General features: G+C 42.4%; 1 protein-coding gene across 1 annotated transcript in view; it reads right to left on the reverse strand.

The window, feature by feature from the left end:
• LOC125484024 (meiosis 1 arrest protein-like) overlaps positions 1 to 26687 on the reverse strand; it is a 55748-nt gene that overhangs the window by 10156 nt on the left and 18905 nt on the right. Inside the window, exons 3-4 of the mRNA XM_048601126.1 lie at positions 21893 to 22099; positions 20239 to 20403 (exon numbers count right to left, since the gene is read on the reverse strand). Coding sequence (XP_048457083.1) covers positions 20239 to 20403; positions 21893 to 22099 — 372 coding nt within the window. The remainder of the gene's footprint in view (positions 1 to 20238; positions 20404 to 21892; positions 22100 to 26687) is intronic.

Below are 26687 nucleotides of genomic sequence, written 5' to 3' on the forward strand. Positions count from 1 at the left end.
ACATATGCACAGTACTCTTTTAGTGGCTGAAAGAGTGGTATGGGAAAGAGGGTTTCCTTTTCATGGGGCACTCGCATCAGTTCTGGGACAGGAGGGATCTATACTGCTGGGATGGACTCCACCTGAACAGGGCAGGGACCAGTGTTCTGGCGAAAAGGGTAAATAGGGTGGTCAATAGGACTTTAAACTAGTAAGTAGGGGGAAGGGAGGAGTGGGCATACAGGGAGCATAACAATTAATGTAAGGCAAAGCAGCAGGTTAGCAGGTGATGAGGAAGCTTCAACTCCATTGAAAATTAGGAAAAAAGTTAAAGGGAAGGAGAACTCAAGAGCTGTTAGTAATGGAGGTGATAGGACCCAAAAAGAAGGTGCAAAAACTGGCATAAGGGCACTTTATCTGAATGCTTGGAGCATTCGAAACAAGGTGGATAAGTTGACGGCGCAAATCATGGCAAATGGCTATGATTTAGTGGCCATTACAGAGACATGGTTGCAGGATGGTCATGACTGGAAGTTAAATATCCAGGGGTATCAAACTGTTCGGAAGGACAGGCAGGAAGGTAAGGGAGGTGGTGTCGCTCTGATTTTTAAGGATGATATCAGGGCGGTAGTGAGGGATGATATAGGTTCTACTGAACAGAAGGTTGAATCCATTTGAGTGGAAATTGGGAATAGCAGGGAGAAGAAGTCACTGATAGGTGTGGTCTATAGGCCACCAAATAGTGACATCGTGGTGGGGCAGGCAATAAACATAGAAATAGCTAATGCATGTAAAAATGGTACAGCAATTACCATGGGGGATTTTAATCTACATATCGATTGGTCAAACCAGGTCGGTCATGGCAGCCTTAAGGAGGGGTTCATAGAATGCATCCGCGATAATTTCCTTGAACAATATGTAATGGAACCTATGAGGGAGCAAGCTATCCTAGATCTAGTCCTGTGTAATGAGACAGGAATAATTAATGATTTCACAGTTAGGGATCCTCTTGGAAGGAGTGATTACAGTATGGTCAAATTTAAAATGCAGATGGAGCGTGAGAAGGTTAAATCCAGTAACCTGAAGAAGTTACCCTCCTCCCTCCGGACAAACCTCAAGGGATCTCTCTCCCACTGCAACTCTCTCGTAATCTCTTCGGCCCTGAAACTGCTCGACCACGACCTGTTTGTTTCCTCTCCACCTATCCTCTCCTCTATCCCTCTTCTATCCGCCTCCCACTCTCTCCCTATTTATTTCAAAACCCCCTTCCCCTCCCCCTTTTGTGATGAAGGGTCTAGGCCCGAAACGTCAGCCTCTCTGCTCCTATGATGCTGCTTGGCCTGCTGTGTTCATCCAGCCCTGCACCTTGTTGTCTTAAATCCAGTACCAATGTCCTGTGATTAAACAAAGGAGACTATGATGGGATGAGGGAGGAGTTAGCTAAGGTAAAATGGGAGCAAAAACTTTATGGTGGGTCAATTGAGGAGCAGTGGAGGACAATCAAAACGATTTTTCACAGTGCTCAGCAGTATATTCCAGTGATAAGGAAGAACTGTAGGAAAAGAAATAGTCAGCCATGGATGTCTAACGAAATAAAGGAAACTATCAGATTAAAAAAAAACATACAAAAACGCAAAGATTAGTGGGAAACTAGTAGACTGGGAAATCTTTAAAGGCCAACAGAAAGCCACAAAAAAAGTTATAAAGAAAAGTAAGATACATTATGAGTAAATTAGCTCAGAAGATAAAAACAGGCAGCAAAAGTTTCTATAAATATGTAAATCATAAAAGAATGGCGAAGGTAAACATTGGTCCTATAGAGGATGAGAAGGCCAATTTAATAACTGGGAATGAGGAAATAGCCGAGGCATTAAACAGTTATTTTGTGTTGGTCTTCACAGTGGAAGACACAAACAACACGCCGAAAACTGATGGTAAGAAGGTTATAGCAGGTGAGGACCTAGAAACTATCATCATCGCTAAAGAGGCAGTGCTGAGCAAGCTAATGGGGCTAAAGGTAAACAAGTCTCCTGGCCCTGATGAAACGCATCCCAGGGTACTAAAAGGGGTGATGGGAGAAATAGCAAATGCACTAGTAATTATGTACCAAAATTCACTGGACCCTGGGGTGGTTCCCACAGATTGTAAAACAGCCAATGTGACGTCTCTGTTTAAAAAAGGAAGTAGACAAAAAGCAGGTAACTATAGGCCAGTTAGCTTAACTTCGGTAGTGGGGAAAATGCTTGAATCTATCATTAAGGAAGAAATAGCAAGACATCTGGATATAACTTGTCCCATTGGGAACACCCAGCATGGGTTCATGAAGGGTAGGTCATGTTTAACTAATTTGGTGGAATTCTTTGAGGACATTACTTGCATGATGGACAATGGGGAACCTGTGGATGTAGTGTATCTGGATTTCCAGAAGGCATTTGACAAGGTGCCACACCAAAGGCTGCTACGTAAGATAAAATTGCACGGTATTACAGGTAATGTAATGGCATGGATAGAGGATTGGTTGACTAGTAGAAAGCAAAGAGTAAGGGTAAATGGGTGTTTTTCTGGTTGGCGGTCAGTGACTAGTGGTATGCCTCAGGGATCAGTGTTGGGACCACAATTGCTTACAATTTACATAGATGATTTGGAGTTGGGGACTAAGTGTGGTGTGTCAAAATTTGCAGATGACACTAAGATGAGTGTTACAGCAAAGTGTGCTGAAGACACTGAAAGTCTACAGTGGGATATAGATAGTCTAAGTGAGTGGGCAAAGGTCTGGCAGATGGAGTACAATGTTGATAAGTGTGAGGTCATCCATTTTGGTAGAAATAACAGCAAAATGGACTATGTTTTAAATGGTAAAAAATTGCAGCATGCTGCTGTGCAGAGGGACTTGGGTGTCCTTGTGCATGAATCGCTAAAAGTAGGATTGCAGGTGCAGCAGGTAATTAAAAAGGCAAATGGAATTTTGTCTGTCATTGCTAGAGGGATGGAGTTTAAAAACAGGAAGGCTATGCTGCAGCTGTATAGGGTCCTGGTGAGGCCACACCTGGAGTACTGTGTGCAGTTTTGGTTTCCTACTTGAGAAGGGATATACTAGCACTGGAGGGGGTGCAAAGGAGATTCACTCGGTTGATTCCAGAGTTGAGAGGGTTGGATTATAAGGAGAGACTGAGTAGGCTGGGATTATACTCATTAGAATTCAGAAGAATGAGGGGAGATCTTATAGAAACATATAAGATTATGAAGAGAATAGATAAGGTGGAGGCAGGGAGGTTGTTTCCACTCGCAGGTGAAACTAGGGCTAGGGGGCATAGACTCAAAATAAAGGGAAGCAGATGTAGGACTGAGGTCAGGAGGAACTTCTTCACCCAAAGGGTTGTGAATCTGTGGAATTCCCTGCCCAGTGAAGCAGTTGAAGCTACCTCGCTGAATGTGTTTAAGCGAGGCTAGATAAATTTTTGAACAGTAAAGGAATTAAGGGATATGGTGTGCGGGTGGGTAAGTGGAGCTGAGTCTCAAAAAGATCAGCCATGATCTTATTGAATGGCAGGGCAGGCTCGAGGGTCTGGATGGCCTACTCCTGCTCCTAGTTCTCATGTTCTTTATGTTCTTATGTACATGGATTCTGACCAGCTAGGCCAGAGCCATTCCCTAGAGTGAGGGGAATCTTGGAGACTCCTCTTTGTATCTGTCAGCCAGGGCTCCTTAATTGGCCCAGGTTAACAACCCCAATCAGGGGTCATATTCAATCATTGAGTATGAGATCCACTTTGAGCACGTTCCAATCACTACATCCCTCCACCCCACTAAGGTTACATAGGCAATTCTCATCATAGATGCAAGTATTGGAATTATGAAAGAAATATAAAAACAATGACACAAATTACATTTATCCAATTCCGTACCCTCTAACCCTGCTTTGACTGAAGAGTGCACCTGATCATAATTCAACTTTTATAATATCGTGGGAATCCTCCTCATTGTAATTATATGGCACTCTTTTCCATTCAAACTTCCTTTGTCTCTGTTTCTGCTTCTCTTGAAAACCTAGCATGGACTAGATTGCTGACGTTTCGGGTCTAGACCTTCTTCAAGAAGGGTCTGGACCTGAAACGTCAGCTTTCCTGCTCCTCTGATGCTGCTTGGCCTGCTGTGTTCATCCAGCTGTACACCTTGTTATCTCAGATTCTCCAGCATCTGCAGTTCCTACTATCTCATGGACTAGTTTGGCAGCTCAGACTTTGGCAGCTCAGACGTTGGGCAAATATGGGACAGGTGCTTGTGAACTTCCTGGATTATTGAAGATAATTTGAATATTCCAGTCCTTCCCAGTGTTGGTATTACAATTTGCTCCCTAGTTCTCATGATACATAAGCTAAAAATGTAGCCTTTTTTTAACTATTCAAAAGTATTAAATACCATGTTTAACAAAAGACATTCAATGGCAATGGAAATATTCTGCAAATATTATTTTATCTTCTTTCACAAGGATCAAATACCACAATAGTTTAACAAAAGCAAAATAGTTCAGATGTTTGAGATCTGAAATTAAAACAGAACGTACTGAAGAAACTCAGCAGGTCTGGCAAAATTGATGGAGAAAGACACAGAATGAATACCTCAAGTCCAATATATTTTAATATTTTAATTTGTAATTTAGATTTTATACGAAGATGAGATGGTGATATAGCGGTAATGTCACTGGACAAACAATCCAGCGGCCTCAGGAAACATGGGTTCAAATCCCACCATGGCAGTTGGTTAAAATTTAAATTCACTGAATAAATTTTGAATAAAAAGCTAGTCCCAATCATGGTGACCAATGTCACAAAACCCATCTGGATCATTAATGTCCATCATGGAATGAAACCTGCCATTCTTACTTGATTTGGTCTGACTCCAGACCCATAGCAACTTGGGTGACTCTAAACTGTCCTCTGAAATGCAATGCAAGCTACTCAGTTCAAAGGCGAATTAAGCAAAAGCAACAAATGATGGCCATGCAGATTTTTAAATTCATTTGTGTGGCATGGCTGGCGACATTTATTGCCTGCCCCTAGTTACCCTTGAGAAAGTGGTGGTGAGCAATCACCTTGAATGGCTGCAGTCCATGTGATGTAGCTACAGCCACAATGCCATTAGGGAGGGAATTCCAGGATTATGACCCAGTGACAGTGAAGGAATGGCGATATATTTCCAGGTCAGAATGCTGACTGGTTTGGAAGGCAATCATGTAACAACTTGGGTATATGCCCACAATGCCATTCAGAAGGGGTTCCAGGACTTTGACCCAGCAACATTGAAGAGTTGAGAGTGGGATGGAGGAGAATTGCAGCTGGTGGTGTTCCCACGTATCTGCTGCCCTTGTCCTTCTAGATGGAAAACGTTGTGGGTTTGGTAGGTCCCATGGCTAATCTACCTAGCCTGCACATCCCTGGACATTATGGGCAATTTAGCCTGGCCAATCCACCTAACCTGCACATCTTTGGACTGTGGAAGGAAAACAGAGCACCAGGAGGAAACCCAGGTAGATACTGGGAGAATGTGCAAATTCCACATAGACAGTCACCTGAAGGTCAGATTGAACTCAGGTGCCTGGTGCTGTGAGGCAGCAGTGCTAACCACTGAACCACCGTGCTGTAATGGGTGAACTGTACTGAACATAACCCATATAATCACCGGTCCCGAAACGTTAACTGATTTTTTTCTTCAGAAATGCTGCCAGACCTGCTGAGCTTTTCCAGCAACTTTGTTTTTGTTCCTGATTTACAGCATTCGTAGTTCTTTCAGTTTTGTTGAGGACTGTCAGGGCAGCTCCCTCCCAACTGTATAGGACTGTATATGCTGGGCCTATCCTGTCAGTGGGACAGGACTTATCCATGGGTGTTGATGGTGGTATTTGGGACATTGTCTGTAAGGTATGATTCTGTGAGTGTGACTTTGTCAAGATATTGTTTGATTAGTCTATGAGACAGTTCCTCCAATTTTGGCACAAGGCCCCATCCACCCACTGTCTCCATCCCTAACACCTACCCCCCCCGCCACCCCAGATTGATAGGACTATTTTTGCTGTTGTCATTTATGGTGCCAGGGCTGATGTCAGGTGGTCTGTCTGATTTCATTTGTTTTTTGAGACTTTGTAATGGTTGTTACAGTGGCTAGAGGAGAGTCAACTACATTGTTGTGGGTTCTTGAATCATGGCAGATTTCCTACCCTAAAGGACATGAGTGAACCAGTTGGGTTTTTCCAACAGTCAGCAGTGGTTTCATAGCCATCATTACACCTTTAATTCTGGATACACATTGAATTCAAATTCCACCATTTGCCACGGTGGGATTCAAACCTGGGTTCCAAGAATATTCCTGAGTTTCTGGATTAACAGTTAAGCAATAATACCACCAGGTCTGAGGAAGGGTCAAGGGCCCGAAATGTTAACTCTGTTTTATCTTTCACAGATGCTGTCAGACTTGCTGAGCTTTTCCAGCAACTTTGTTTTTGTCTGTATTTTATGCCACCAGGTCATTGCTTCCATAATGTAAGTGTGCTCTCACGAAAGAATAAAGGGAAAAAAGAGTGTTTTTGTGTTCTGGAGCTGCTTCAAAGGCGACCTTATCCACAGGGGCCTTTTTGCATGACCAGTTAAATATTATGTTAAAAATATGATTTGCATATTGGGTCATCATGAAGTCCCCAGTGGTAGATATAATAATGGAAGCAAACATACAATTGTATTTCTTTTCAGTCAGGCAGACATTTAACATGAAAATAATGGAAATATTTTGCTTAAGTCTTTCAATCAGGTGTTGAGAAATTCAGTTTTACAATTTTCACAATTCTCATTAATATTTATTAGTCTCGCATGCTCTGCATCAAGTGTAACTGCATCATTTTGCTGTATTTTTAACCTTTAGCTAGTTTGATGAGCAAATTTATCTGTGTAATTTTAAGCCAGTGGCTTAGATTTTTGCCACGAGTGACAGCCTCCGTTATTTCTAATTTTCACAAGGCAGTTGTATCTAAGTTCCAGGCTTTACGCTGTACAGTCCCAGAAGAAGCTGACCATTTAAATGTTCTACTACCTCCATTTAAATCAGATTTTGCTGTGTCCACTGTCTGACACCCAGAGTGTGCAGGTCAGAGCAAATCTATTTCAGTGAATTTGTTTTGAATATACAGAGTGTTCCTTGTGTCATGTGCCTTTGGAGGAGGAGAGAGAATCAGGCATTATTGGTGGGAATGCACCAGGTACCATGGGTGGAGGGAGGGTCGTTATCAGTTTATCTTATATTAGCATACCTGCTGAGGTTTGCACATGATGGATACTAAGTGAGTTGGCAGGCAACAGAAAGGGTGTGGATGGGGTATGATCTTGTGTGAGTTGGCTTTAAGTTGGCACAGGGGCTATAGAGGGCAGTACGGATGGTTAGCTAGACAGGGAGGGTATGAGGCAGCATCGCCTGGCGTAGATGGAGCATGGAGAGTCTGTTAGATGAGAGGGGTATTTTTTGGTTTCATTGTTTTTCTTAAAATCAAACTGTAGCACTCGGCCTATATTGGCAGCCAGAAATCTCTGCTCTATGCTGGGGCCACCAGCCTGCTTTCTAGGGAATCTCACTCAAAAATGAAAATCCAAACTTCCAGGCCAGTTATGCCTGGTTTAGTTTGCAAAGCTGGAAAATATCCGTCTCTGCACTCCCAATCGAAAATCAGAGCCAATTCATTTCACCAATCATTATCATCTGACAGCATTAACATCCAAACATAGAAGTACAAAGAATTAGGAGCAGTAGTAGGCCATTCAGTCCTTTGAGCCTGCTCTGCCATTCAATATGGTCATGGATGATCATCCAGCCCAACACCCTGATCCCAAACCATTTTACCCCTATGGCCCTAAGAATTATACTTAAATGCTGCTTGAAAACATTCCATGTTTTAGCCTCAACTGTTTTCTGTGGCGGAGAATTTCACAGGGGTGAAGAAATTTCTCCGCATCTCAGTCCTAAGGAAATATGGACCAAGACTGAAAGGTGATGTATACTTGATTTCCCCAGGAGTCAATATTTGAATCACTGTCTTTTTTAATATAAAATTATAACAAGAATTTGAACATACAGGGCATAATTTAAACATCTGCAGATTATATGGATGTTGGAAATATAGGCAGACTAGGCAGAGTGTCAAAATGGGTAGTACATTTTACATACAGAAATATGAACTTGCAATGACAGATAAGGAGATGAAATGTAAACTAAATGGTATAATTTTAAAGAGGATACTTACTCCTGCTGGCCTATTCCTGCTCCTGATTAACATGTTTGGATGATGCAGGAACAAAAAAAAAACCTGAGGGCATGTCTAAACTAATCTTTGAAGGTGTCAGGATAATGAAATGTGTACTGTTGGAATATTGGAACAAGTGTAGGACATTCAGCCGCTCAAGCCTGTTCTACCACTCAATAGACTATGGCTGATCTGTTCCTTAAATCTATCTACGCAAGTTTAAACAGTTGCCGAATAAAAACTTAACAACTATCAATTCTAATATTTTTAATCGATTTCCCCTCTTCCAATTTCAATGTCTTTTTGGGCCAAGATTTCCAGACTGTCTGAGAAAAGTTATTGTCTTATTTCACATGTAAATGACAGAGGATTAACTTTCAAGGTAATATCCTCTTGTTCTTGACTGTTCATCCAGAGGAATGAGTTTCCTTATATCTTGTTGATTGCATCAAATATCTTAAACCCTTCAATTAGCCTACTATCTGAGGTGAATTTGGTCCTTAACCTGATTCTGATTTTGTAGGCTTGAATGTTCACCTTATTGGGGCAATTCAGGAGCCATTAAAAAATTGCAGGCATCTTATTTTGGGGCTTTAGAATTTTTAGGAGTGTCTTTTAAGGGTGCAAGCCAGTTTGGGTTGTGGCATTCCCAACCTTTGCAGGCCAGTTCCTTTGCAGGTATAAGCATCTCCTAATGCCCTGCCATTTTCAAAGAGTCAAACCAGTTTTTAAAGGACTCATGGTTCCTGGCAACTCAGAGACTTTATGAAACGTTGTTTGTGTGAGCGAACCTTTTGAAAGGTACGGTCAAAACATTAAAAAAAAAAATTTGCAGACGCTGGAAATCAGAAACAGAATCATAAATTGCTGGATAAACTCAGCAGGTCAGAGCATCTGTGGAATGAAAGCAGAGTTAATGTTTTGGGTCCACTGACCCTTCTTCAGAAGGTCAAAAAGTCCTCCTCATGCCCCTAACCCATGCAGACTATGTCCCATGGCCCTTCACATCTCCGGTATGCAAAGGGTGTGATTTATGTATATAGTAATATAATTTATTTTTCACTTTGGATTTTTTAAAATTTGAACTCCTTGCACATGGGTTCTGTTTGGAGTCTGAAAAGGTTTAATGATTATATTATGACTATTGTAACATAGCAGTAGCTATGATTTATTTTGAAACACAGTGTGAGAAAATGATTTCCTGGAAAGTAATGAAATTTTATTTGCGTTGTGAAATTTTTATGAATGAAGAAGGTGAACAGTTGTGCATTAGGCTTCAGTTTGGAAGGTTAGGGATTAATTATCTTCTGTAAGGTTCTTAATAGAAACTAGATATGTGAAACAATTGCTCCCAAGAAAGGGAGATGATAGTTTAGAATTCTTAAAAATAGGTTACCTTGGTGTAAGGAGTACAGTATCAGAGTGGAAGTGCTTGGTTAAACACTGAAGAGGTTATTAAAAGCTGAGAAAGTTTATGTGTTTATATGACAAATCAAGGAAGAGACTATTAGATTCTCATGAGCTGAAATTGAAGCCACTGCTGAGATATAAAAAAAGAATCATCTTTGGTGTGAGTACTGTACAGGATCATAGTTAAGACTTTGGAAATGCATTTTACAGTTTGTTCCAAAATTATTTGTTTCTCTTTTATATGGTAGGTTTGTCGGTGACATCGGCACAGCAGCAAAAGCGGGCCATGCATGGAGTGATGGCAGCCTCTTGTCGGTTGGAGGTGGCGGTGAACACTGCTTCTCCCAGCGATTGGATGCACTGGCAGTGACAACAAGGACATCTTCCTGGCGTTTGGGACTGGCAGCAGTGGCAGCAAAGCTCCTCTAGCGACTGGAGACGGTGGCGTTGGCAGTGAACGCTTCAAGATGGCGGCAGCTGGCAAGGTGACATCTGCAGCCGAAACAGGAATCTTGGCGCTGCGGCTGCCTGGCTTGGCAGCGGAGCCAGGGAGTCCTGGTGGCAGTAGTTCCAGAGCAGGAACTTCTGGCATCATCAAGCCAGCAATGGAGCCAGGAGCCCTTAGCTGCGGCCACGGAAGGTCTGGAGTAAGGACGTCTGGTTATTGAGGTAGCAGCAGAGCCAGGGACTCCTGGTTGAGGAGTTCAGCATGGGACTTGGCATTATCGGTGTAGTGGGCCCAGCGTGAAGAGATGGTGCCTAAAGTGTGGCGATTCCTACATTGGTGAGGTGGTGGAGGACTTTCTTTCAGTTACAGGAAGCTAGGCGCTGGTGTAGTCTGGGTTGTAAGAACTTTTCCTTTGTTCCATTTTTTTTCTTTTTTTTCCTAAAAATTTGTACTTAAGAATCTGTACATAGGTATCTTTATACCTAAGATGGCACTCTAAGGAATGACTTGTAAACTTTTCACTGTATTCATTTGAGTACATGTGGCAATAAAGTTAATTCAATTCAATTCAATCAAATTTGTATTATATGTAAATGGTACAACAACAACAAAATCCTTTTATTGTCATTTGTACTCCATTGTAGGATTTCAGTGAAAAACCTTTACAATGTCTGCCTTCTTATGACGATATCTTAGGTACAAGTACCTAGGTACAGGTCTTGGATACAGCAGAGGAATAGAAGTAGTTGCTTAATTACAGAGTTGAAAATAAATTAAAAATAGGAAAATATTAAGGGGTTAACATTACAATGTTCTAAGGTAAGGATTGTCCCCTCACACCGGTCTCCATCCAGGACTTGCTGCTGCGTGCTGCTGCTGTGGATTTTCTTCCCCAAGCTGCTCTGGGCTTGCAGCCATGTGCTGTTCCAGGGCTCACAACCCAGATGCTATTCCAGGGCTCACTGCTCACAGTGTTCTGGGACTCACAGGGCCCCAGGACATAAGGCCACGCTGCCTATGCTGTTTCCACTGTGGGACTTGGCCCAAGCTCTCTTCCATCTGCCATGGGACTCAGCCCATGCTCTCTCCTGTCCGTATTCTAAGTTGTTTTCATTTCTTTGTGTAATAAACTTATGTTTTCTTGTTAAAACAAAACCCTAACTTTGTGTGCTTATCTTTCAGTGAGAGGCCACCTCATTAAAACCAAAAAAAAGTATGAGTGATGAAGCCAGATTTCAGTCTAGAATCTGACTTCTCCAGGAATAGCGTCAGCGGAGATCATAAGTCCCCATAGAGGCCATATCTCTCCACTCACTTCCCTCCCACCTATTCCTCCTTGCTCCTAATGCCCCCTATGCCAAGCTTTGGCATTTCCGTGTCCTTTCACTCACTATACTGTGTAGAAGCAATCAAATCTCCAATAAAGATAAGATGCATGAAAGAGATTTTAAAAAAGTCATTCAATACTTTACATCATGCTAAAAGATTTTTGAAAAACTGTGTTTTGTCTACAAGGTAGTTTTATTCAAGCTGTGTGTAGGAAGCCACACACCTCAGTTCTGTGGGTGTGTCTTCAGGACAGCTTTTCCCAGTTACAGATTTTTGACTGGTTTTTCAACAAGGACTAGTTGTGTGGATTCATGAGTACTTGGTTTAGTTACAAGTTTTTGATTGTTTCCAAGGTGAGTGGTGACACATTTGTCTTTGAACAATATAGGAGAAACATCCAGTCTGTGATAGAAAACGCATCACTCTCCTTTTCCTTCTGTGAGGAATTGAACATTCCAAGAAGCTAGCTATTCTCTTTTATTATTTTTTGAAAGGAAAAAGGATAAAAAAAACCTTTCAGCAACACTAAAATAGTGAATCCTCAATGACTAAACGAAAGGTTCAGAATTGGTGTGTACACAACCATGCGTCCTCCTGAAGGAGCTGAAAGGGATCAAAAGGGAAGAGAAGAAGAATACCCCATCAACGTCTGTGATCCAGACTGGTGCCAGAACTGTATTTCACTGATTTTTTTTTTATTCCTTCCCTGCCTCTCTAATACTTGTGTCTTGTTTCTTTATGTCTGTCTGCATATGTATAGGTTTTTTCCAGAAGTGATAGAGTAAATTATAGAGAAGTATCTGTTAGTAATTTGTGTTTCTTTTCTGCTATTGATTAAAAAAATCAGTTTGCTTGTTAAGTACAGACCTGATAAGTGTTTTATGCTGAGTTTGTCAGTCAGGTAAATTGGGGACAAATAAAAATCAAAAAATTGGGGTATTTGAACAGTTTGATTAAATCTTTTCACATCTGTGATGGCTCTTGGAATCTAAGGACTTGTCTTCCATTTCATTAACGCAGTTTTTCATGATAAAGTTTGGGGGCTCTTCAGCTAGGACTTTGGAACAAAGACAATGTAAAAGTGGACATGAACTTGGAATAAGTGATTAGGTTAAAATGATACACTCCAGGTTTAGAACACAGAAATACCACAGACGATACTAGAAACTGTTACAACATTCTGCGAGTGGAAAAGCGGACTCTGACAGCCTTAAAAGCGATAATAAAAAAACAGATTAATTGAATTGAGATAAGTTAGAAATGTGTTGTTTGTCAGAGCTAAGAAGGCGGACATACCTGAAGAACTAGCACAGCATTTGGGAATTAACAGAAATAAAGGAAAAACTGGATAGTCTTTATGTAGTGAGGCATCAAAATCAGTTCATATTGAGTTACTGTTCAAGCAGTTTGATTATAAAAAAGGAACTAGAGCTTTAAGAGAACTGAATTTCTGAGTGAAGAGAAAGATAATAAAAAGGAGGTGGAATTGAAAATGATGAAAATGGGAAGGCTGGAACGAAACATGTAAAAGTGAGAGTTATTCTTTCCACTAAGATTCTGGTCTCAGTCAGTTCAGCTACAGCACATCACAGCAGTACAATTCCGTCCTGGACTAGTACTGATGCCAGAGTTCCATGAAAGAGAACCCCTTTGTCCCACAATACCTTCTTCAGCCATGTGTTTACTTCGCTCGTCACCATATCCCTATGTTCATTCGGATATGGCTTGGGAAATGATCCAGAGACTGCAGGGTTTGAAGTCTTACTCTTTAATTTATTTCCTTGTACTCTCCATATATACCTCTGGCCTACTCTTCACTAAGTGTTTGGTCCCAACATGGATCATAATGGCTGGATCTACCCACTCCATCTTCATTATCCCTTTGAGTTTTCAGACCATATCATCTTGGCAGCAGAAAGATAGCACAGGGAGTTTATGCAGAAAAAAACCTTTGACCACAAGTCCATCAGACAATGGTCAGCATATAATAGCCTCATGGTTTTTTTTCTTAAGGTTCATCCTGAGCAGTTCTGTGATGTAGGACTCTGTCCTCTGTACATCTACAAACTGTTCCCGAATGCACAGTGAGATAAACACCAGCTGCAGCTGGAGGTCCATCAATTAGGTGAAGATTGCTCTTTGGTCTGCCCGGTACTTACTGGTCTTCCAGTGACTGAGTGTTGTTGACTGTAACATTGAAAGTGCAGGATTATGTACTCAGGGGTGCACAAAACCTTTGTCACTGTCTAAGTTCATTCAAACATGATATGCTGAGGAACTGCAATGTATAGAACTCACCTGGGCTGTGTGCCTTACCAACAAGGTACATTGTGAAGACTAAGAATAGTGAAATTGTATTGAGGGATCTCATATTAGAATTTCCAATTTGTAATGTTTTATCCTCAGGCTATGGCTGGCACTTCCTTTTCGTTTTGTTACTCAATCATGAGATGTGGGCATTACTAGCTGGGTCAGCATTTATTGCTTATCCCTAGTGGAATGTATTTTGCAAATATTATGACTATTACAATCACACTGTACGGTCAAGTTAAATTTTACTGTAAATTCTATAATATCCATTAAAACATTTTGTAAAGCATTTTGTTTTCAGTTTGAGAGTGGGAAGCTTGGGTTGGAAACAACTGTGATTCACTTAAATAAAGGGAACTTCAATGAAATGAGGATAGAGGTAGCCAAAGCAAAAGGGTCAGAAATCACACAACAGCAGGTAATAGTCCAGCAGGTTTATTTGAAAACACAAGCTTTTGGAGTCTTACTCCTTCTTCAGGTGTTTGTGAGAGAGGTAGTATCAGACACAGAATTTATAAGCAAAAGATCAAACGGTCACACCATTGATGAGAATGTACTGAACAAACCTAAGATGCTGTTAAGTGCTGTGTGAAGGAGACTGAAAGACAGAGAGAGAGAGAAAGAGAGAGAGATAGAGAGAGAGAGAGAGAGGGAGAGAATGTGTAGTGTGGTGGGGTCACCTGTAGTGCGACATGAGCTCAAGATCCTGGTTGAGGCTGTCCTCATGGGTACTGAACTTGGCTATCAGCTTCTACTCAGCGTTGTTGTGTATCCTGAAGTCTGCCTTGGAGGACATTTATCCGAAGATCTGAGGCCCAATGTCCTTGATCGCTGAAGTGTTTCCCCACTGGGAGGGAACATTCCTGTCTGGCGATTGTTGCTCTGTCTACATTCATCCGTTGTCATAGCATCTGCATGGTTTCGCCAATATACCATGACTTGGGCATCCTTGCCTGCAGCGTATGAGATGGACGTTGGCTGAGTCACATGAGTATCTGCCATGCACGTGGTGGGTGGTGTTCCCACGTGTGATGGTAGTGTTCATGTCAAAGATCTGACGTGTCTTGCAGAAGTTGCCATGACAGGGTTGTATAGTGTTGCGGTCGACGTTGTCCTGAAGGCTCGGTAGTTTGCTGTGAACAATGGTCTGTTTAAGTTTTGGCGATTGTTTGAAGGCGAGAAGTGGTGGCGTAGGGAAGATCTTGGCAAGGTGTTCATCGTCATCGATAATGCGTTGAAGGCTGTGAAGAACATGGCGTAGTTTCTCCACTCGCTCGAAGTACTGGTCAATGAAGAGTACCCTATTGGACATATCCCGTGTCTGTCTTCTGAGGAGGTCATTACAGTTTTTCACTGTGGCACGTCAGAACTGGCAATCGTTGAGTTGAGCATTGTATTGTGTTCCTATGAGGGCATTCTTCAACACCTTCAAGTGTCTGTCTCGTTCCTCCTCATCTGAATAGATCCTGTGCATGTGTAGGGCTTGTCCATAGGGGATGGCTCTTTTAATATGTTTAGGGTGGAAGCCAGAGAAATGCAGCTTTGTGAGGTTATTCTTGGGCTTGCGATAGAGTGATGTACAGAGGTGTCTATCCTTGATGAAGATGTGTGTGTCCAAAAATAAGACTGATTCTAAAGAGTAGTCCATGGTAAGTCTGCTGGTGGATGAAACTTGTTGATATCACTGTATAGTAGTTTCAGTGATACCTCGCCATGAGTCCAAAGGAAGAAAATGTCATCAATATATCTGGTGTATAACGTTGGTCAGAGGTTCTGTGTAGCAAAGTTTCGTTCAAATGTCTGCACGAAAATGTTGGCATATTGGGGAGCAAATCTGGTCCCCATGGCTGTTCTGTGTGTCTAGACAAAGAACTGGTTGTCAAAGATTATGGTCCAGGATGAAGCCGATGAGTTGTAGGATGGCGTTTGGAAATTGGCAGTTGGTGGTATTGAGTACCGAGGCTGTTGCGGCAATGCTGTCATCGTGGGGGATGCTGGTGAAGATTGCCAAGACGTCCATTGTGACGAGGAATGTTCCTGGTTCAACTGGTCTGTGGGTGCTGTAGTGTCATGATGGAAACTAGAGATTCCCTGTACATTGGGTTTCAAGATGCCCCCGACATAGCCAGAGAGGTTCTCACACAAGGGTCCCACTGCCTGATACGTTGGGATGTCCAGGTGTGTTGGTTTTGTGTATCTTTGGAAGGCAGTAGAAGTCCCCTACATGGGATGAAAGTGCGTATGGTTCTCTGAAGGACTGCATCAAAAGGCTTGACCAGTCTGTTCAGTTGACGGGTGTGTTCTTTGGTCGGATCAGCCTTTAGTTGTTTGCAGTGTTCCTGGTTGTTCAGTTGTTGGTATACTTCCTTGCAGTAGTCCATTCTATTCTGTATGATAATGGCTTCTCCTTTGTCTGCTGATGTGATGACAACGTTGCAATTGGTCTTGAGAGCATGGATGGCATTGCGTTGAGCCTGGGTGATGTTTTGCACTACCTTGCAAGTGTGGCTGATTAATCTAGTGTTCACGCATTCTCTGATGGCTTGAGCATACCTCTCTCTCCCTCACAAACATACACACACACACAGACACACACACACACACACACACACACACACACAGTCACGTATGAATCCATGGGGTAAATTTATATTTGCAGATACATTCTATTTTTTTCAAAAAGCACACAATTTATAGGCAGTCAGTCAATGTGGCATTTTATAAATTCTTACTTTAGAAACAAAAGCAGTCTGATTCCAAACTAAAACACTGACGGATTCTAAACAGGGCCACACACCTAACATGCATTGTATGACCTCTTCTTTACACTGATAAAACCTTTAGTTCTCTCAGGACAATGACTTCAAAGGAATTCCGGGATTTACATATACATATTAATCAATTAAAACCTTCTAACTGATTAAAGATTTAACAGCATCTTAGATTTGTTTAGTACATTCTCATCAGTGATGTGACTCTTTGATCTTTTACTTATAAATTCTGTGTCTGATATTACCTCTCTCACTAACACCTGAAGAAGGAATAAGACTCTGAAAGCTTGTGTTTTCAAATAGACCTGTTGGACTCTAACGTGGTGTTGTGTGATTTCTGACCTTGTCTACCCCAGTTGCCGGCACCTCGTCATCAATGTAAAAGGGACGGATAGATTAGCAGGAATGTCAGTAAGCAAACAGTGGCAGGCATTTAAGTGTGTAATTCATTTCTCTTAGCAAAAATACTTTCTAGTAAGGAGGAAAGATTCTAAGAGAGGGATAACCCAATCTTGGCAAACCAAGGAAGTTAAGGAGAGTATTATGTTGAAAGATAAAGCATGTAAAGAGGCCGAAGTTAATGATAGCTCTGAAGACTGGGAAAAATTCAGAATCCAGCAAAGGAGGACTAAAAAGATATCAAAGACAGAGAAAATAAACTATGAGAGCAAATAAGCAAGGAATATAAAAGCTGACAATAAGAGTTTCTTTAAATACATAAAACAGAAGAGAGAGGACAAAGTTGACATAGACCTCTCAAAAAATGAACCTGGGGGATATTGTGGGCCAAAGGACCTGTACTGTTCTATGTTCTATGGGAAATGGTTTTGGGGAACTGGTGAAGCAGCTTTGAGGGGTTGAATAGCCTATTCCTGTTCCTATTTCCATAGTCTTACTTTCTTAAACAAATTGTATAAATCAAAAGACTGCATAACATTTTGGATTATTCTACTAACTATGAAATCATAGAACATTCGATCGTAGAACCCCTACAGTGTGGAAACAGGCCCTTCGGCCCAACAACTCTGCACTCAAAGCATCCCACCCAGACTCACCCTGCTATAACCCACCTAATCTACACATTCCTGAACACTATGGGCAATTTAGCATGGCCAATCCACCTAGCATGCACATCTTTGGTCTGTGGGAGGAAACTGGAGCACCCGGAGGAAACCCACGCAGACACGGGGAGAATGTGCAAACTCCACACAGACAGTCGCTCGAGGCTGGAACTGAACCCGGGTGCCGGGCAGCAGTGTTAACCACTGAGCCACCCCAAAATCTTCTACAACCGTCCATTGTACCTGCTCCTCCTCTCTTTGGACACCTCCATCACCAAGGTGATATGGTCCACATTCTGGCTCTTTGTCCAACAGTCTCTAATCTAATCCTCACCAGTAGTGAGTACATTATAGCGTCGTATAGAATCAATTTTGATGGGTGCCTGCCCTTTAACATATGTGGATTCCCAACCATCAGTCTAAATGGTTGGGAATCCACATGAGTCTAAATATCTCTGGGAGATATGACCAAGGTAAACACAAAAGACCCTGGCATTGCTCCCCCTGTCTTATGCATCAAAATGTTTTCAACTTGCACTAGAGAGATTTGAGGTGAACATGTCAATAACTTTTCCTTCAATTCTTCCCACTTTCTCAAAATCCAGGGGGTTTCCATGGGTATTCGCATGGGCCCCGGCTACGCCTGCCTTTTTGTAAGTTATATTGAACAGTCCCTCTTCAGTACATACACTGGTACTGTTCTCCAACCCTTCCACTGTTACATTGATGACTGCATCAGTGCTGCATCCTGCCCCCAGGCTAAACTGGAGCAGTTCATCAACTTCACGAATAACTTCCATCCTGCCCTCAAATTCATTTGGTCTATCTCAGACACATCGCTCCCTTTCTTGACCTCTCCGTTTCCATTTCCGGCGACAGTTAGCAGACCGACATTTACGATAAGTGACAAAAAAAAAACACAGATGCTGGAATCCAAGGTAGACAGACAGGAGGCTGGAAGAACACAGCAGGCCAGGCAGCATCTGGATGAAAGGAGCTGTTAACGTTTCAGGTATTATCCTTCTTCAGGACTTCAGGGGAAACGTTGACTGCTCCTTTCCTCCAGATGCTGCCTGGCTTGCTGTGTTCTTCCAGCCTCCTGTTTGACATTTACATTAAACCCACAGACTCCCATAGCTACCTAGACTACACCTCCTCCCACCCTGTATCCTGCAAAAACTCTATCCCAATTCTTCCGTCTTTGTCGTATCTGCTCTCACGAGGAGACATTCTACTCCTAAGCATCCTGGATATCTGCCTTTTTCAAACAATGATCTTTTCCCCACTCTGTCATTCAGACAGCTCTCCATCATTCCTCCTCCATTCCCCGCTCCATAGTACTTAACCACCACCACCAACCCCCACCCCCTGCCCCGAACATAATAAAGATAGGGTCCTCCTTGTCCTCACTTTTCACCCCACCAGCCTCGGCATCCAATGTATCATTCTCAAACACTTCTGCCAACTCCAATTAGACCCCACTATCCGGAACATTTTCCACTCCCCATCCGTCTCTGCCTGCCACAAGGATCATTCTTTTCGACACTCCACAGTTCACGCCACACTCCCCACCAACCACTCCAACCCGCCCCGTACCTTCCCCTTTAACCATAAAAGATGCAACACCTGTCCACACACCACCTGCCTCACCTCTACTCAGGACCCTAAACAGTTCTTCCAAGTGAGACAGAGCTTCAACTGAATCTCCTCCAACCTAGTCTATTGCATCCAGTACTCCCGATGCGGTCTTCTCTGCATTGATGAGGCCAAACGTAGACTAGGTGACCATTTTGCCAAGCATCTTGACCTGGCCCGTAATGGCCAACCTAACCTCCTGGTCATCGCCCATTTCAACTCCCTGCCCCACTTCCCCTCTGACATGTCCGTCCTCAGCCCCCTCCAGTGTCGCAGCGACTCAATGCAAATTTGAGGAACAATGCCTTATCTTCCACCTGGGCACCCGACAGCCCGGATGACTCAACATTGAGTTCTCCAATTTCAAATAACGTTCCCATCCATCCCCCAGCTCCCCTTCCAGCCCCACCTCCTTCTTTCCATTCCACCTTCTGACCCTCCCTTCCAGCTACTGCCTGGATTCATCCCTCCCGTCGATCAACCAGGTCATACCTACTACCAGTGTCCATGTATCACCACCATTCCATCACCACCCCCCCCCCCCCCCCCCCCTCTATTTGCAGCTCCCCCTACCCTCACATCTAGTCCTGAAGAAGGGTAATACCTGAAATGTTGACTGCTCCTTTCCTCCAGATGCTGCCTGGCTTGCTGTGTTCTTCCAGCCGCCTGTTTGTCAACTTTACAAATGTGTTCACCTGGATAGTTTGCTGTCCACAAACTCTCACATACTGCAGTCCTGATGCACAACCTTGTCTGCCATAGATTAGTCTACATTGTTTGTATCTACATTATGGTTTGTTGTAAGTTTATTTATTTTTCTGTGCATGAGCCTGCTCTAAGCATTAGAACAGTGAACAAAAATTTTAAATATTTATTGCCTCAAGCTTACAGAAGCCAGTACAAAATTATTATGGAACAAAATCTGCTTGTTACCTTCTAGACATGTGCAAGGATGAACACACAGACAAGTTAGGAACACAGTGTGAGAAGTGTGAAAAAACTGAATATAAATACCTGTCTGTATGGCTGTTCAGGATGAGTTTGTTCCTTACGTTGTACTTGCTTTGGCTGTTGACGGTAAGGAGTTCTAACCAAAGTTCCTCTGAGATGTCTATACAGATTACTTTTCAGACTCAGTGGGTTAAATGTTGATTCCACATTGAGCCCATCCAATATCCCCTATAAAAATACCAAGTAAACTTTTATTTGTTTTGTGAAGTTACGGGTCCCAGAACACTTGAAGGGTCAGAGGGGAACATATTCCTGCAGTACTGTGAATGTTCCAAAAAGTTAGCTACTCTCTTTTTTTTTCTTTCTTGAAAGGAAAAAGATAAACAAAAATTTTTCAGAGACACTAAAATAGTGAATCGTCAATGAGTAAATGAAAGGTTTAGAATCAGTGTCTATACAACACTGGGGTCCTGCTCAAGGAGTCGAAGGAAATCAGAATTGAAGACAAGAACATCCTCTCAACATCTGTGATCTGGATTGGTGCCAGAACTGCAATTCATTCTTTTTTTTTTTGTTTCTTCCCTACCTGTAATTTTTGTGTCTTGTCTCTTTACGGCTACGTATAGGCGTTTTTCAGAAGTGGTAGGGTAGGTTACAGAGAATTATGTGTTAGTAATTTGTGTTTCTTTTCTGCTATTTATTAAAAAAAATCAGTTTGCTTGTTAAGTACAGACTTGATAAGTGTTTTCCTTTACACCGAGTTCGTCAGTCAGATAAATTGGGGAATTTGGATAGTTTGATTATATCTTTTCACATCTGCGATGTCTCTGGAATCAGAGGACTTGATTTCCATTTCACAACACCAGTTTTTCATAACAAAGTTTGGGGGCTCTTCAGCTAGGGCTTTGGACCAAAGACAATGTAAAATTGGACGTGAAGTTAGAATAAGTGATAAGGTTAAAGGATAAACTCCAAGTTTGTACCACAAAAATACCACAGGTGATATTAGAAACTGTTACAGCATCCCTGAAAGTGGAAGAGCTGTCTCTGACAAGCTCAGAATAGATCATAAACAGGTTAATTGAATTGTAAGATAAATTAGAATTGGAGATGCCTGAGTTATGGGTACCAGAGCATTTAGGCTAGGATTTTTATGATGGTGGGTTATCCTGCCCAGCCCCCGGAAAGTCAGTGGGGAATGTATCCCTGCCGGTACTGCTGAAAAACACCAATTTTGATCTTGCACTTATCAGAATGTTGCATAAGAAATACCAATGTAACGGAAAAACAACATTCAAACTGTGTGAAATGGAAGTGCTGATTGGTTGACAAGTGGACACTGGTTGGTATAGGTGCTGTCTTGGCAAATGCATCAAATAATAATGACTGGCAATTAACTTCCAAATTTTATTTAAATTTTAAATAAGGCAGGCTGCCTCTGGTCAAGGACTTGCCCTAAGAAATGAACCAAAGGATGGCTGTCAGCTGTTTTGTTAAGTTGAAACAAGCACTATGTATGTACATGTTCTTTCTGTCTACATAGAACTGGAACCTGTACATTAACAAATTACTTACATACCTAAGCGTCATACTAGCACTGAAATTCATATGCCTTATTAGCCAGTCTTTGTGTGATAGCCAGTCTTCTAATATCCAAGTAAATTCTATTTGTATGAAACTGTCAGTTCACTCTGTTAGCTCCTTTCAAATCACTCACCACTATATTACTTAGAGCTGTTTCTGGTGGTTCATCAGATCTGTAAGGAAGGTCACAAGGTAGAAGGAGTTCTTGCACTGCTACAGGCTTCACTAGGAGTGTCAGTGTGGTGGAAGGCAATATGATGTAATAGGAGTCAACATGAACAGACCAACTGGGTCCCAAAACCTCAGGTTCCGAACGAGCAAGAAGCATCAAGTCTTTTTTCTACAAAATTAAAAGAAAAAAAAATGGACTGGTACACGCACTTCTCCAAACGATTTGGTAATCAATTAAATACTTCTTGAAGTGTACGCAATTACAGCAGTGCATTGATGACAAGATAATATTTTTCAGTCGCGTCTGTTCAGGACTGCCTCTCAAGCTCTTCTTTAAAACATTGCTTACTGTGATGATACTGTGACTTTAAGAGGTGTGCTTTCTCCTGGTTTCTTTTAGAGACAGATTGAGGGACAGATGCCGAGCAGTGCATGAGAAGATAAACAATTTGTGAGGCTTTGGGGATTTTTTAAAAAGTTGGAACGATAGAAGCAGCCTGAGTGGATGTGGTCGAGCTCTCACAGATCAACGATTTTTAGTTAGATTTCAGCTGTTGTTGAGGTTTTGAAGAAGTAGGAGCTATTTCTCCCTCTCTCAATTACAGACAAAACCTAGGGGTTCTTTTCCTAGGCTGCTGCATTGCATGTGAGACAAAATCTGTTTTCTAAATTTGCCTTTTTCCAAGGGTGTTTTTATGGGATGTTACTATTTTGGAACAGTTAGTTAGTAATAGTTACTGTATCTATTATTCTGTTAAGTTTGCCAATAGAGTTAAGTTATTCCAAGTTCTTCTTTCCTTTGCTGTATTTTAACTATTGTTTGAATAAATTGTCTTTTGCTTAATGTCCAGTAGTTTGACCAATCAAATTGCATCTGGAACACAACACCTGACATTACATTTAAATAAGAAAAAGTTAGGGTGTAGGCTACCTTCTTAATATATTTGAGGGAGTCTAGTTTGGTCCATAACACTTACAAACACTGCAAAACATGACGCTGGTTTATCACCTTATTTTAAAAAATAGCATTTCCAGGGTTCAACACTGCCAGTCCAGATTATTTGTTCAAATCCCTAGAGGACCTGAACCTGCAACTAAATTCCTGACTTCAGAGAGAGCTGAGGCACAGCTGAAAAATTGAAGATTTCAAGTTATCAACAATATTATTTCCTACCAGTTCAATGCTGTATCATAGAATTTGTTGACTAGCTAGCTGGCTAGCCTAACGCTGTCTCAGCCACAGATATTCATTTTAACAGATAGCATCTTAGATATATATATACTATATATATTTAAGATGCTATCTATTAAAATGAATATCTGTGGCTGAGGCAGTGTCTTACATATATATATCTAACAAATGTACACTATGATTCAATGTGAAACTGCAGTTATTCTCTTTTACCATGGCTTGCAATTCTGACATATATTTGTCAATGTTAGTAAGATGCTTTATGTTTAATATTGTTTAGAGGACTTAAGCTTTCAAAGATTGTGGAAAGTTTATTTGGTTCAAGTTCTGTGGACATACCTGGAGTGGTTTGATTAAAAGAGGTCATTATAAGTTCACTGTGGACATTGAAGTTTTTTTAACAAGGCTTCCTACAAATCAGATGACTACTGATGACCTTACTTTGCTGTAGATCCTGCTAGGGCTATTTTGAATAAAAACTGACTTTGAGAGGTGCTTGTTTTATCTAGTTAAGTTAGGATTAAGTTAGAGAAAAGCCTGCTAAGAACCAGCTGATTTTTAAAAAGTATTCATTCACACGATTTGGGTGTCACTGGCTAATCCAGCATTTCTTGCCCATTCCTCATTGCCCAGAGGGCGGTTAAGATTCAACCACATTGCTGGGCTGTGTTTGCCGACACTGATGCATGTATACCATGCACTGCTTTGAACCATGAGTATGAAGATTTTTAGGGGAAGCAGCTGGAGTTGTTGAGAAATCAAGGCTGGTGTGGCGGCGGAAAGATGTGGAGGAGAGATAGAGGGTTGTGGGGAAAGGAGATGGGGGAGATCAGGATTAGTTGGAGGAGGGTGATCAGGATTGGAGGGTGGGGAGAGATTGGGAGGATCTGGGAAGAGAGACAGGCAGGGAGATAGGGAGATGTGGGGCAACAAGGAGGACCCAGGAGCTCAAGGAGTGTGGAAGTGAGATAGAGGGGAAGAGCGATTCTCAGCTTCTGGGCCATCCTTGTTGTCACTATCCCACAGCAGTTTTTCAAATCTTTTTGAAATAACTCCACAAAGGCCAGTATCCTGTCACCAAATCATCCTTTAGTTACATGTGGAGACTCCTTGACATTGATCCAGGTCCCTCAGAGCTATCTCTCAGAGTGAACAGAACCTCTCTCACTCCTGTCTATATTATCAGCCAGGGACCCCTGATTGGACCAGATTAACAGCCCCAATCAGGTAACTCATATTCTATGAGGTCCAGCTGGCTGGCAATCACTACATCCCTCCCCCTCTGGACATAGACCAATTCATTTTTTTGCAGCTTCTCCTGGGCTGTTTTAGCACCGGGTCAAGTTCCTCCAACACTGCCTCTAATATGAACGCCGTGTAACGTACAGTAGCTTGTCTCTTGCGCCCAGAGTGTGTCAGAAGAAATTCATTCTCCTCTTCAGGCAGCAACATCCACTATGTCCATCTCAGATTCCGAGGTATCTTCAACGCCTGATGGAAAGGGAGAACCCATGGGTTCCAGCGCAGTCGTAAAAGCAGTCAAGGAGCTGGACACATTTTGCTCCCACACTGTTTACGAGTTTTTTGCTTTCATATGGTCCACGTGTTTGGTCAGGACTGTCGCACCTACCTGAACTTTATGTGTCACTGGTCTTGACTTTGTGTCGACAATGCCTCTTACCCATGCAGGGACATTCTCGTGGTTCCTACATCAAACTTTGTCCCCTGAAGTTAACTGTCTTTCCCCGCTTAGCGGAGTCTTATGTCTGGCGTTGGCGTTCCTGATACAGTTTCACCCTCCCCTCCTGGTCTGGGAAGATCAGATTTAACCTGGTGCAACTTCTTATCCCCATTGGCTAATCTGCTGGAGCTTTCCCTGTATGAGGGGTCGTCGATTAATCAAATAGGAACCAGGAAAGTTTGGTAGCAAGTGAAGCTGTATGCTGTTTCTTTAAGCCTGCCTTCAAATGAACTCTATGCCCGTCCAGCCATTTTGAGTTGGCGTCCATAATGACTAAGAACAGTGAGCCAATGAAAGGACCTGCATAGTCAACAAATAACTTAGTCCAGGATTTACCTGTCCATTCCCATGAGTGTGGAGGAGCTGCTGGCAGTAATTTTTGTCCTTGTTGGCACTCTAGGCACAGCCCCACCAATGCAGCAATGTCTGCATCAAATCCTGAACACCAGACATAACTTCTTGCCAGCATCTTCATTTAAAAAACCCCTGGATGACCCTTGTGGAGTTCAGCCAGTATCTAGTGACGACCTTTGCTCAGGTCAATCACTCTGGTTCCCCATAATATTATGCTGTCCTCTATTGCGATCTGGTCCCATCGGGTCCAAAGAGGTTTCAATTCCGGTTGTGATGGCCCTTTAGTTTCCTCCATCACCACCAGCTGTTTCAGTTTTGACAGGACTGGATCTTTCTGCATCCAAAGTCTGATATTGTCAGCTATGACTGGAAGTGAGTCCAGAAAATTTAAAACTATTACGGACTTCTGCATTGGCAGTACCACCAGTGGTGTATCTGCCAGCAGAAGGCTGCTCAACGCATCTGCATTTGCTAATTGGCCTCCCAGAGAGTGTTCCAACTTGTAACTATATGCACTTAGTATTAGAACCCACTACTGAATTCAGCCTGAAGCTATGGGCAGCACTGTCTTGTCCTCTTTAAGTATACCTAGCTGGGGCTATTATTGTAAATTTATGTCTGTAAAGGTGTTTGTCGAACTTCCTGACTTCAAGTATGACCACCAAACCTTCCTTCTCTATCTGGGCATATTTACATTCTGCATTAGACAAAGTCCTGGATGCATATGCTATTGGGCATTCCGCTCCATTGGGCCACTTATGAGCTAATACTACCCCAATGCTCTATGAGGAGGCATTGCATGTCAATACCAGATCTTGCTTGGGATCAGTATGCCAACACCTTAAACGATAATAACTGTTTCGTCACTTCCCTGAGGGCTATGGCTTGGCTACGTGACCATTTGCAAGGCTGACCTTTTTTTAACTGTTCATGCAAAGGTGGCAGGATGGGGGCCAGGAATGCATGAACTTTCTGAAATAGTTTACCATCCCAAGGAAAGACCTAAGCTCCAGTACTAACGTGGGAGCCGAGGCACATTTGATCACCCTCACTTTATCTTTCAATGGGTGTAACCCAGTCTCGTCGACTCCCTAACACAAGTAGGTCACTTGGGACTCTTCTTCAGAAATGGGGGAGGGGAAGGGGGCTTTGAAATAAATAGAGAGAGGGGTGCGGTGATAGCAGGTAGATAGTAGGAGAGAAGGTGGACAGGTCAAGGAGGTGGGGATGAAGCTACTAAGGGTGAGTGTAGGTAGGCAGTGGTGGGGATCGGTCAGTGAGGTGAGAGGAGCGGATAGGTGGGAGAGAAGACGGACAGATCAATGAGGCGGGGATGAGAGGGGGTGCTGGTCTTGGGATGAGGTCAGGGGTGGGGAGATTTTGAAGCTAGTAAAGTCGACATTGAGAACATTGGGTTGTAGGGTTCCAAGGCAGAATATGGGGTGCTGTTCCTCCAGTTTCCGGGTGGCA

Source organism: Rhincodon typus, chromosome 1 (genome assembly GCF_021869965.1).
Source record: "Rhincodon typus isolate 14 chromosome 1, sRhiTyp1.1, whole genome shotgun sequence".
Lineage (NCBI taxonomy): Eukaryota > Metazoa > Chordata > Chondrichthyes > Orectolobiformes > Rhincodontidae > Rhincodon > Rhincodon typus.